This window comes from Tyto alba, unplaced genomic scaffold, assembly GCF_018691265.1.
Source record: "Tyto alba isolate M040663 unplaced genomic scaffold, T.alba_DEE_v4.0 Super-Scaffold_5, whole genome shotgun sequence".
In the NCBI taxonomy this organism is placed as follows: Eukaryota; Metazoa; Chordata; class Aves; order Strigiformes; family Tytonidae; genus Tyto; species Tyto alba.
The window spans coordinates 6,641,820-6,654,759 of NW_024881326.1; the positions used below are offsets into that span (position 1 = coordinate 6,641,820).

At 39.9% G+C, this 12,940-nt stretch overlaps 1 protein-coding gene across 4 annotated transcripts in view; it reads right to left on the reverse strand.

Moving 5' to 3' along the window:
* The window catches only part of GRIA3 (glutamate ionotropic receptor AMPA type subunit 3), a 154,445-nt gene that overhangs the window by 82,166 nt on the left and 59,339 nt on the right, over nt 1-12,940 (reverse strand). For all 4 annotated transcript variants that reach the window (XR_006166917.1, XM_032996077.2, XM_032996078.2 and 1 more), the window contains exon 4: nt 2,863-3,050. Coding sequence is in view for 3 of the 4 variants with exons in the window: in XM_032996077.2 (XP_032851968.2) it covers nt 2,863-3,050 (188 nt within the window). In the remaining variant the exon portion in view is untranslated. The remainder of the gene's footprint in view (nt 1-2,862; nt 3,051-12,940) is intronic.

A 12,940-nucleotide genomic window follows, 5' to 3' on the forward strand; every position in this document is an offset into this window, starting at 1 on the left:
CCATCCACTCTGCTGCAACAGGTAGAGTCTTGGTTTCCCTTTGCTGTCAGTGGGAAAAAGTTCTTTCAGAGCCACCTGCAGTTGTCCAGTCAGCATGCTGCTGACATGCTCTTAGCTGAACGGACTTTCTGGACTCCACATAAAGCACCAATTTGACTTTCTAAACTGCAATAAACCCCTAGATTTGAAATTTGCAAATACAGAGTTATGTTTCCCCTCAATGGTGTGCTACCAGCAAACACAGCTGGCTGAGAAGATAACTCACCACTCACTTGAACAAACTGGCTGGCTGGATTTAAGTACCACACCTATTGCCTAAAACCAATAATTGTTCAGCTATCAACCTGGGGTCCACCATTGCTGACTTTCTCTGAAGAAATTTAAGTCATTGCTTTTGAGTATCAGATAAAAAAACCTCTGTAAATTGTTGCCAGAATATACTTTTAGCATCAGACGCACCAGCTTGGGATCTGCCTGGGCAATTCTTTGTCAAGTGAATGGTCCTGGTAAAATAAGTGGGACGATACTCATAAAAAAGTGTTGTATAACCAGAGTTCTCTTGTTAGACTGCTAAAAAGACATGATCACTATTAGAGTATTTATCTCAGAAGGTATGTATAGTTTTGCTTTACTATCTAGCTTGGTTTCCTAAACAAAAAGTTCTACATCCATTTTTGATACTGCAAATTCAAACAATTTTGCTCATGAGTAGCTTCAATGAAATTAAGTAGAAATAGTGATATTACACCAATACGAAGATATATATGTCACAGTATTTCTGTGTGAAAATATCTGCAGGATTTGGTTGCAAAACAGTGGACTGATAGTGTTCAACTGGTTGGCTATAACTAGTTGATACAGTCCTAAAATCCAACTGCAAGAAAATGTTAAGAACTTTCAGAAATATTTGAAATAATTTAGGATAAAGATTTCATGGAGATGTCACAATTTTGTGTAAATAAAGTGCGAAAGATGGACAGTGGGCATAATACAGTAAAAGAGTCATTTAACAGTGCAGAGATAGGCTATAAACAATACAATAACAACAGAAAGGCTCTAATTATGCAAAAGCGTGAGTACTGTACAGTGTACTGTAGAGTTTAGGGAAATCTGGAGGCCTCAGTAGAAAATCTTTAGTTACACTGGTGCTAATCACATTGACGGAAAGCTGAATCAGACATTTAATAAAATTACAACTTCTCTAGGTTTGAATTTAGAATGCTTGCGGAAGAAAAGAGTTTGCCTGTTTTTTGCTATATGGTTTGCTTGGTATACAGCTTTCATTTTAGGCACTGGAATGGTTTGATTATTTTTCTTCTCTCACTTGCACAATATAAGAAAAAGTGGGAATGAAATGCAAATGGAGTTAGAAAGATCAAACAAAAGGCCTGTTCCCCAGCTGAGAGTGGGCCCAAAGAGCTATTCAAGCTTGGCTCAGGAGAGCTCTCCTGCATCATTTTCAGAAGAGTAGGATGTGGGTGTGGTGTTTTGCATATTTTGCAAGAACATGAGCAAATGAAAGGAAGAAAAAAGAAAAAAAAAGACATTTCTTACACTTTGGTGTTTGAATTTCTCTAAAGAGAGCACTCATATTGACTAAAAATACAGTGTAAAATGCAATGCTACGTATTAGTATCACAACCATAGTAGCTGTCAGAGGTATGGACCAGCATTGGCTTGTGCTATGTTTTGTTGAGCACCTTTCCTTCCTGCTGCCCTCTGTAACCAGCAGCTATGGACCTGGCTGTGACTACAGCAGTTCAGTCCCCACAGACTGGCCTTCAGTGATACACCTCAAGGCTTGACAGGAACTGAATATCTTGAGAAGGAACATAGTGAATATAGCTTTTGCATTTCCCAGAGTTTATGGCAGTGAGGTCAGTTTGCTACTAGTTTACAACACAACATTTCTAAGAGATATGCTAATGCTTCATGAAATTTAAATGTTACTTTTGATCTATTCCATACTGTAAACCCACAGTTAAAATTTATGAAGTGGCAATAATCAGAGAGTTTTTCAGTCTTAATGTAAGTGAATTCCCACATGCCTATGAACAAACAAGCAGCACGGATTTGGTTCTGTATCAACACCAGCTTTGCTGTGAGCCACGGCAGCAGGGAACTGTCCTGCTCCCACTCCCTGCAATGTGTACCTGTTACTACACCTCTTCAAGCACATTGCACAGCACAACTACTGGCACAGGCATTCTGGTAGCAGCCCGGGATGGCCAGAGGGTACAGACATTCCTCTGGGGCAAAGCAAACACTGAGAAGTCAAGCAACAGCAAAACAGTCAGCCCAAAAGTGCATCTTCCCCAGTGAAAGTGTTTAGACTCTATCACCTGCAATTTAAGCTCGTCAACAGAATCGGCTGTGCAGAGGGAAGGGTTTTATGTACCAAAACCTGCTAATGAGCCATGTGGGCTACCAGTTGAATTTTTCATTAGCAATATTTCCATGTGGGAATTCTTTAAAATGATTCAAAACTACTTCACTGGCTTTTTATTTAGTTTCATGTTCCACTTAATAAACTGTACCTGTCTTGCAATCCCTGCAAGTAGTCCTAATGCCAGTAATGTTACTGTGGCAGCTGAGGTTTTAGGTTCTATAACCTACTTAAAAATAATTCATTATTAACACTTGAGAAAAAATATCACGAAGACATTTCCTGGTAGGTTACATGTAAATGCTGCCACCAACTATGAGCATCACTGAGAGAGACATTTTAATTTTACTAGGTAGCTGGCCGGTTGTTGGGGCTCACATCTCCATGGATATTTAATTCATTTCTAGAAACGGACAGTTCCAGAAACATTAATGATGTCTGTCACAGAGAGATCACAATTTTTGAAAAGCATATACCTGTTCCAAAATGGTGTTGATTCTGTCTACTTCACAGTCAATTAAGTATCTTTTTTCTTGCCGCCTGTCCATCTCCTCTATAATTCTTCTGAACTCTTGAACATCTTTTATGTTTCCTACAGATCTGGCTGTCACTTGCCAGTTATTCTGTACTGCTGCTTCCATAATCGCCTGAAGAATGGAAAATCCTGTAGGGGGAAGAGACAATGCAACCATTTAAAAAAGAATAAAAAGTATTTTGAATGCTTGGCAAAGGGTTCACAAAAACTTGCATCATCTAGAGGGACACAGACTAGCTAACAGCCTGCAAAAGCTTCATCACTTGAGAAAGCAACAGTGTAGTGACCAGTTTCTTCTTTTAGCTATGCCACTGCTAAAGTCACTGACATCAGCAGAATTGCTTGGCAGTATATTACCATGAGGCGTATCAGAATCTGTGCAATATATCATATTATGATCCTCTGAGGGATGTTTATGGTCGTGCTGGGGTCCGTGCCAGCTGAGAATAGGAGCCTGCAGCCATTACTTGGGCAAAAGTCCATCAGCTTGAAGAGCCGGACAGAAGGGGTAATTTGCCTGTGCAGACTGCAGCAATGGGTCATTAACTGGCAAAGATCCAAGCACTGCACAAGAATGCCAATTAAGTCATTGTACTGGTTATTGGAGCCACGAACCACAGGAGAATATTTTACTGATACTCACTTTGATTTCAAAAAATGTTTTTAAATACGGAGTCTAGCAGCATTAACCACACTTTCAATGCTTTCATTAGGGTAATATCAACTCATTTGGCAGCCTCAGCAGAGGAGAGAAGCAGCAGAGAATGACCAAAGACTGCACAGTGGGAAATTATACTAGCAAACAACATTTAATTTCTTGTGAACAGCCGGGCCTCAGCAGCAGACAGAACTCAAGTCCCTAAGTGAAAGGTGGTGGAAATGGGAATGGTAATCTTCTTCAAGTCATGCTATGTAGGAGTCATCAGACATTGATTTGAATCCCTTTATTATAGTATGTATCTGGGGATTTGGTGAATTACATGTTTTGATTCGGGAAATTAGAATTTTTGCATAGTTCTAATTGTTTCAAATCTGGGCAGATGCCAATCAAAGACAGAGGTCATCCACTTCAAGCACACACAGTGGTTTCCAGTAGAGTTTCTTTGCACAGAAGCATCCATGTGAGTTGTGTTTCTGTCTAGATAATTTATTTGCAAAACTTTCAGTCCAATCATTTAGTTATACTTGCATTTCTTATCCACAGACAGAGTTGAGAAGCTGAAAATGTCTTCACACGCATAAATGTATAGGATCAACAATCAATTAATTGTGCTCTGTGATAACCAGTCCTCTATGCTTCTGAAACTGAAAGGAGTTTGAGCTATGGAGGAACAACATATTCACTGCTTCAAATTATACCAACGACTATTCTGAAGTCAGACATCATTGTAGAGTATACCGATAACAAAGAACTTGTGCTGCAGTCTGATCTTCCATAGCCAGCTGTAAATCTGTAGTGGCTGTCTGAACCCAGAGTAGCTGCATCATTACCTCATTACAGACACAAACAAGGAGAGAGTGTGATTTTCTAGATTGCAGTTAGATTATTATAATTTACCATGTGACTTCCTTAAGTCTCACTCAAATGCCCTCACTTTCTCTGTGCAGCCTCCTTGATTCTTAATGCTTTTCTTTGTATGAATGCACTTTACTATCCCATGAAAGGTAGTGACAATTAATATGTACGCTGGTTGGGAATTCTTTCTGGCATCTTCTTTCCCCTGAGACTACTGAAAGAGAGGCATTTACATATGTATAGTACAATGAACTCAGTCTTCCTTAACATCATATTTTACAAAAATGGCTGTGATGTCTGTGACAGCATTGTGATTCCATTACATGTAGGAGGAAGATCTAAGCCTAAGATACCTGGCTGGCTGCAAACGAGGCATTTTGATGTGGGAACATAAATGCCACTAATGGGAATTTACAAATGCTTTGTGTACAAAGATATGCTTTTTAAAAAATATGATTCCACTAAGTAATGAATATTTACAACTTTGTTTTATCATTCATATAATGTCTAAGTATGAACCTTGAGCTTGCTGTAAACAACAGAAAACAGTCCATAAGTCTATTTTTTTACTCCAAATTGAACAAAACGGTTCAACATACTATAAAAAAAAATGAGACTTTAAAAAAACCTGTAGCTCTACTTTTTGCTAGTAACACATACAAAACTTATGTATTGTTTCAAGAAAATGAAGTGAAAATGAAACATGCTGGAGAGCAGATGCCATTGGTTGACTGCCACGCACCCGGATTCAGTTAACACTGAGTCAGAGCTCGCTTTGTCAAAACTTGATTATCTCAGAAGCTGGGCAATTTTCCTAATTTTGTGCAATTGCATGTTTGTGTGTGTGTGTGTTTCTTCATACATCCATATTAGTCAGTGGTTAATATTTCAAGAAAGAGAAGAGCAAGGTTACCAGGCCTTTCTGCCATGCATGAAAATACAATTACAGTAATCTTTGTGCGAAAAAGTTCCAAAGCTTCATCATTTCTGTTTTCTCTACCTCTTGTTTCTCCTTGTCACACCAAGTCTTTATGGTCACAGTCCCCTCTACCCTTACCAGTTCTTGAAATCCTCCCTATGGCCACTGTCTGTGCTGTGCCAGCTCACCTCTCTTGGGCTGTCTCCCTCTCCTGTCCTCACTTTGAGACGTACCATTTTCCCTTCTTGCCATGGCTGGTTAGCCCAGTCCTCTGACAACCTTTACAAAAGCATGGTTCAAACCTCCTGCTTTCAGGAAGGCAGCAGACTTGCATCTTCACAAACATGTGTTTCTGTTCCCAACCTCCAATCTTTCTCCATGCCTATTGCCTTCAGCGCCATTTACTACATTTTACATTGTTATCCATTACGTGATATTTCTGTAAACAACATGTTCCAGGCTCCAGCTGTACTTTACCATTAAGAGAGCTGTTACATAAGCAGTGTGATTGTTTAAATAAAAGGACTATTTTATCTTCAAATGTGAACTTTTCTTTCTCCTTAGCATAACAATGCAAGCTGTGACAGTTTGGGGGTGCTGCCTAGGTAATGAATGGGGAAATTATTTTCCCTGTTCTATGTGTGTCAGCAACCAGACCTGTACAACAAGCTTTTCCATTCCATACCCTCCAGTAAACATGCTGTGTGAATGCTTCACAAGAGATGCTTGCCCCTGGGCACCCTAGAGGTGCTGAACTCTCATGAGAGTGCCTCACATCTCATTCACCCTAAGGGAAACCAGCCAGACACAGCAACTACCTCTACTTTGTAGTTTTTCTATGGTCTGCACCAGATCTATCCCAAAAAACTAAAGGACTGATAATTCACCACAGGTTTGTGAAGATGCCATGCAGGAAAGGCTTTCATTAATACTGTTGCTAGATCATACTACTTCAATCAATAAAGGCAAGAAGTATTAGATAAGACAAGAAAAACTGACATCCTCCTAGAAGATGACACCAATGAGATCATCTCAAAATAGGTTCATAATGCCATTACTAAAATTCAGAGGTTGTTCATTCTGTAGTCATTAATACAAATGCAGAAAACGAGAAAAATTAATTCAGACCCCAATCTGATCTTTCAACCTCTTTTTTCTTAGTCATACTTTGGATGTGAAAAAGCAGAAAGATGGAAGGCACACATTTTTCTGGAAACACTGCTTCTGAGGCTATCTCATCTGCCGGCACCACATCCCTTCACTGCACTACATTATTAACATGCTGGCATTACTAATTTACAAACATGTCTGGTCACACGATGGTGATGTCCACACTTGTCAGGCGTGTTGGATTTGTGTTTGGTGGGGGTTGCTGGTAGCAGGGGAGGGGGCTACAGAGGTGGCTTCTGTGAGAAATTTCTCCAGCTCCCCCAGCTCCAGGTCTGACCCATCTCTGGCCAAGGTTGAGCCAATTAGCAAGTGGCTGTGCCTCTGTGATAACATATTTAAGAAGGGAAACCTGAGAGGAGGAGGAGTTGTGAGGGAAATACCTCTGCAAACACTGAGGTCAGTTGAAGAAAGGAGGAGGAGGAGGAGGAGGGTGAGGTGTGCCAGAGCAGAGACTCCCTTCAGCCTGTGGTGAGAGGGTGGGCTGTCCCCCTGCAGCCCATGGAGCTCCACAGTGGAGCAGATGCCCACCTGCAGCCCGTGGAGGACCCCACGTTGGAGCAGGTGGCTGTGCTCAAAGATGGCCAGGACACTGAGGGAAGCCTGCACTGGATCAGTGTGTTCCTGAAGGACTGCAGCCCCCAGGAGTGACCCACGCTGGAGCAGTTCATGAAGAGCTGCAGCCTGTGGGAAGGACTCATGTTGGAGAAGCTTGTGGAGGACTCTCTCCCATGGGAGGGACCCCACGCTGAAGCAGGGGAAGAGTGTGAAGAGTTCTCCCCCTGAAAAGGAAGGAGCGGCAGAAACAATCACTGATAAACTGAATGCAACCCCCCATCCCCTGCGCCCTGTGGGAGAGGAGGGGGAGAAACCAGGAGCAAAGCTGAGCCCTGGAAGAAGGGAGGGGTGGGGGGGAGGTGCTTTTGAGATGTGATTGTAATTCTCACTATCCTACTCTGATTTGATTGGTAAATTAGCGGTGGTCGTGTTCGAATTTAAATTGATGTTCCTTCTTTTTCTGAAATTGAGTATGTCTTTTGTCTGTGACTGTAAGTGGTAAGTCATCCCTCCCTGTCCTTGTCTCAATCCCTGAGTCTTTTGTTATATTTTCTTTTCCCCATCCTCCTGGGGGGGAAGAGTGAGCGAGTGGCCACAAGGAGCTCAGTTGCCCACTGGGCTTAAACTACGACACCAGGTCATGTAACAGACCCATATTAGGTTTTGGTCCCTTTTAGCCAAGTATTGGTGAGGGGATGCTCCTGTAATCTTTGAATGCAACCTCAGAAATCAACCTGACCTGCACCTATTAAAAGCTTAGACAGTCCTGGCCTTAATATTCAAATGTGTAATTGCCTGGCTTATTCTTAAAATATTGATGATTTAAAAGAGCTAACCCTCATCTAAGCAGTCTGCAAAATTATTGGACTGGAGGTAGTTATAGTAATAAAACTAGAAGAAAACAAGTGCCCAGCTTACCTCTCAGTGAGATGAAACAAGTATTTTGAGTTTTGCTGAATGAAGCTTGCAAAGAGGGGAAAATATTCAATATAAATCTCCCTCAAAGCAGGGAAAATATTACTTGTTGCAATGCTATCTCTGTACTTTAAATAACCCAGACAGAATTACATTCTAGGTAGTCCTCCCTGCAGCTGAACTAAGACACAAATTCACCCAGTATGTTCATACTTCTGCCAGGGAAGCAAAGTCTGCACCTCAGTCTTTCAGATCACCCCTTTGATACAAGCATCTCTCAACAGACCCTACTAACACAGGTGAAGGGGACAGTCCACTCTCTTACATCTATGAAAGTTCATTAAACTTTTCCCACATCCACATATGCAAAATTCATCTGAGCAGTTTGTTCAGCCATAAGAAATTCTATATACTACATCACTGAACTTGCTCTTGTTTAAATAACAGCAATCATTAATGTGTCATGAGTAAACGACCACATTGGAACATCTGTAGCATCATGTGAGACCTTGCAGTTGGCACCAAAGTACTTACTGAGGAAAAATTACCACTTATGTAAATCACTCTTTTCCTGAATGTTCCTGATAATCTTGGATGTTAGCCTCCTATTAGAAATGAAAGAGCATTTGCTTGCAGTCCCTCTTTCTTTTGCCTTGCTGAATACCAAAAATCTTTGAGGGGTATATTTTCCTGGCATGCAGCATGCTTGTGCCAGCTGAATGAACACCAGCTCTGATCTGAATAGTTGTGTTTTGAACTATGTATTTGGGACATGATACAAAGAACTAAGCTTCTGGCCTATGAGTGAACTTCAAGGATTTAAATGTGGAGCTGTGTTTGACAAGGGCAACAATGAACTCGCCAAAAGGAGGCCATCAAGGCAAGTGCTTCCCCATGACAAATACAAATTCTGTGGTGCTAGCTTACATTTCAAGCGTACCAGAGGTCTGTAAATTGAGAAATACTTGGATATTCTGTGTGTTTAGCACTGAGCCTAGCACTAATTTAAAAGCAAACAGATCAACATGGTAGGCATGAGTAAAAAACAACTAGCCAACCCAAAACACTCCCCATCATTTAAAATCCTAACACGTCAGTTAGGCAATTATGCTTTGCATAACCCATGTCTGCTTAACAATTTTATAATAGGGGAAGAAGCTACTAAATTAGTCACCAGTAAGAGATGAAGCAAATGACTAGCACACTGGAGTGCCCTTTCAGTCTAACACATGTAAGTTCAAATTATTAAATAAAAGTAGAATAACTACATTCCATCTGTTTTTGACCTGATCACTTCTATCTGGAAACCAGCACATAAAGTGTTACACTCTGCTATTATGGTAGCAGACAACCTTCTAGACGAAGTAGCAAACACATTCTAACCTTATTTTTTTCTTCTGCTTTTTCTATTCAGTAAACCTCTAGTTTCCCCTGTACACATATTACATTATTGCAACCTGTCATCCATAAACAGAGAAATCTACACAAATAGATATGTCAGCTTGGTTGAGAGAATGTGAACTTGCCTGGCTCTAAAGGAGAATTTACAGGAACCATCTGGTCCACATTTGCTCGGGACGGGATACAGCTAAACATGCAGGAATTCAGATCTGCTGAATGGAAGACTTTTTTTTTTTTTTTTTTTTTTAATGGATTTTTCTGAATGCATTTCACCTTGATCTGTTCTTTCATAACATAACAGCCTTGCATCTAACTCACCCCTCATTTTACTCAAGTTTTAGGTCGGTGCAACTCCAGTGTTTTTGAATGAAGCTGTGCCAGTGTAAAATGAGAGTAATGTAGTAAGGGATAAAAGAGTACAATAACTAAGGGCAGACATAAAAATGCCATAAAAGCACTGATGTCACTTCCGTAAGGGGACTTATTCATATGACTCTCACAATGATGTGGGCAAGTTTCCTGGTGTAGGACAGATAAGTATACCTCAATACAACAATATGATCCAAAATTTCTCAAAAGAGCTGTGTTCTAGTTTTAGCTTTGCTACGCAAATCTTTATTTAAAGAATTTGCAAGGGAATAATAATTGAGTGATTATAGCTTCTGGATGCAGATGGGTAGCAAAACAGATGAGATGGGAACACTTTAAAAACAGGGTATGTTCTGCTTGAGGAAAATATAACAGGTAAACAATTGTACAAAGAAGGCAGAACTAGCACAGAAAACCAGAGAAAGGAATAACGTATTTTGAGAAGTGACAGAAGGTGAAGAGCATTGTGTTGTCCAGTGGGCATGGTCTGTAGGATATCCTCTATGTATTTATTACTAAGAACTCTTGATACTGATGCTATCAGAAAGCTGACAGAGGTAGTAGTGAGGGCATTCTGTCACCAGAGGATGTTGGGATCTGGGAGACATGGGCCTAGGATTAGTGGAGGACTCTCTCAAAGGGAAAACTTTTTACATGTAAATGACAAAACTGTAAAACTAAATTACCATTAAAAATAAGTAACCTCCAAGCTAAACAAGATCTGAATAAAAAAAAAAAAATCATTCAACTTAAGTACACTGCTTAAGTACAGAGAGATTTCATGTGCGAATCTCAACACTGAGTCCAGGGCTCTGTCTGTCTAGCAGAGCCCAAAACCTAAAACTATGCAGTAAGCACAGTACAGTTACGCATACAGCTGGATGCAAATCTAGTGAGTTTAATTCCAGGGAGATTCCTGTCCAACACCGATTTCCCTTAGTGCCCTGAATTCTCCACCAAGGACACACTCCAAGTGACATCAGCAAATTCAAAATAAACCATTTGCTGAGTACAGTCCTGCATTATAATGGTAATTGGGAAGCTAACACCATAACCTGAGTACAATATCATAGCCTTGCCTAGATGCAGCCTTATGTAGTGGCTTCTTTCCCTTCTGTTTTCCTTTGAGCACTTCTACCCCATGACCACACTGTTTTGCAGCCTCACTTACTGCCTCTTGTATGGAGTAAACTCGAATGAGTCCACACCAAGCCTTGCTGCTTGCAACAGGCCAGTCTTCAGCTGAAAAGCTTTGGAATGGTACAATCAGAACAGAAGTTTCTTTGGGTAAAAAAAGAAGAAACCAAGATACATGGATACTACCAATCACTTCCTTCAGATCACCAGAACTGGGTTTTTTCATTACTCTTGTGCATTGGTTACTGAAGAAAACAGATCTAGCCACCACGGATATAAAAAAATCTCATCCACAATCCTCCTGATGTCAGATGCCATAAAGTTGACCACAGTGAGGCCTAAGTGAGAACCTTTGGCCTTAGTCTGTCCTTAACTTCAGGCACATTTGGATGACAGTCTCTTAGGTTCTCATTATAGTCAAAAGAGGTGCTATGCAATTTTTCTGTGTTTGTAACGTGTGAAAATTGGTGGAAGAAAATACATAAAAGAATGAAGTTGTGTAAGGCATCATCATGTAAGTATCACTCAAAACCTTTACCTGCAATTGAGAAACTAAAAGAGAACAAAAATTCCAATATGTTGACTAGAACTCAACTGATGAGACTAATTACTGCACGTTAAAAATACATATCTAATTGTGTTTATATATTTATCTTAGCAAAAGATTCTAATTAGGAATCACAGAGTTAGCAATTATCAAGCTGGAAAAGAAAACTTGTCTGCAAAACAACTGTAGCACATTCCATGTGAAGCCAGTTCTCAAAAGGAAAGCTTAGAGCATGTGCAGATGTTGCAAGATGTGGAGAATTTAACTCATCTTTTGGTGACAATACTGACTTGGAGGAGATATATTTGGCCTATCATATGATTTGGAGAAAAATAGAAAATGAAAAGCCACCCAATAAATAATGGAACAGTGTGCTGCTTCTCAGTGATGAGCCAAGCTGTTGAACTACCTTTCTCAAGGCTTGACTGTGGCTGCTCTGAGCGAGGTGGTGCAATGAACACAGTCTTTATTTCAGAAACAAAAGGTCTGCTCCTGTACACAAAGCTAATGCTGGCCTTCCCACCAGCATTGATACGGCTATATGGATTTCCTTCTCTCTTCAATCAGCCTGTAAAACTCCTGATGTATCTCTGCCTTAGTGACACATTCTAGCCCAGCTTCATCGTTTCAGAAGTACATCATATGTGGGCCTGGATCTCCCACAGATTGGTCTACACTGAACACAAAGCAGTGCACTTCACACAAGATGGCTTTGCATCATTCAGCTTTCAGAAAATTCTTACAAAAACATTTATACTATTAGCAACAATGCTAAATAATGCTCAAAGCACTGCAAATTAACAGATTTTCTGTCAACATTCCCATATGTAATAAGGAAATAAAGAATCTGACACAGAATAAAAAAATTATTTCGCCTATCCCATACAGAGAATTAGAGCCAATTTTCAAATCTCCTGATTTATATCTAGATTTATTTTTATTTCAAGCTGTAACATAGTTGAACATATACTTTTAAGGATTCCTTACCGCCTACAAGCATGCTAGCCACTGAAATTATATATTAAAAACATCAGTATGGTATCTCAGAATACATTTTCCTTGTACCTTATTTTCTAGAGAAAATGAGTGGCTGCCTAACCCCCAGTGAACAGAGATACTGATGGAAAGTGATATTTATTATGCCAAATGTAGTCGCACAACTGTGATACAATTACAAATAGAGTTAAAAAGGAAGGTATTGCGTGGCATTATTAGCTGAGAAAGGAAATAAAAATTAATTATTTTTTAAGCTTAAATAACATTTTTGGCCAAAAGAGAATATTAGTGCATTTTTCTGTTATAGGCAACAAATGTTCTGGAAAAAGGAAACTTATCCACTTATCAACAGCAGAGGATTTTGAAAATAGCTAAAACTTGACCTCACATATCACTGCATTCATCTGAAGAGCTAAAAATGTAATTTCAATGTATGCTGCAAACTTAAAATTATTGATAACACAAGTTAATTCTTTGCCATGATATGCATAGGG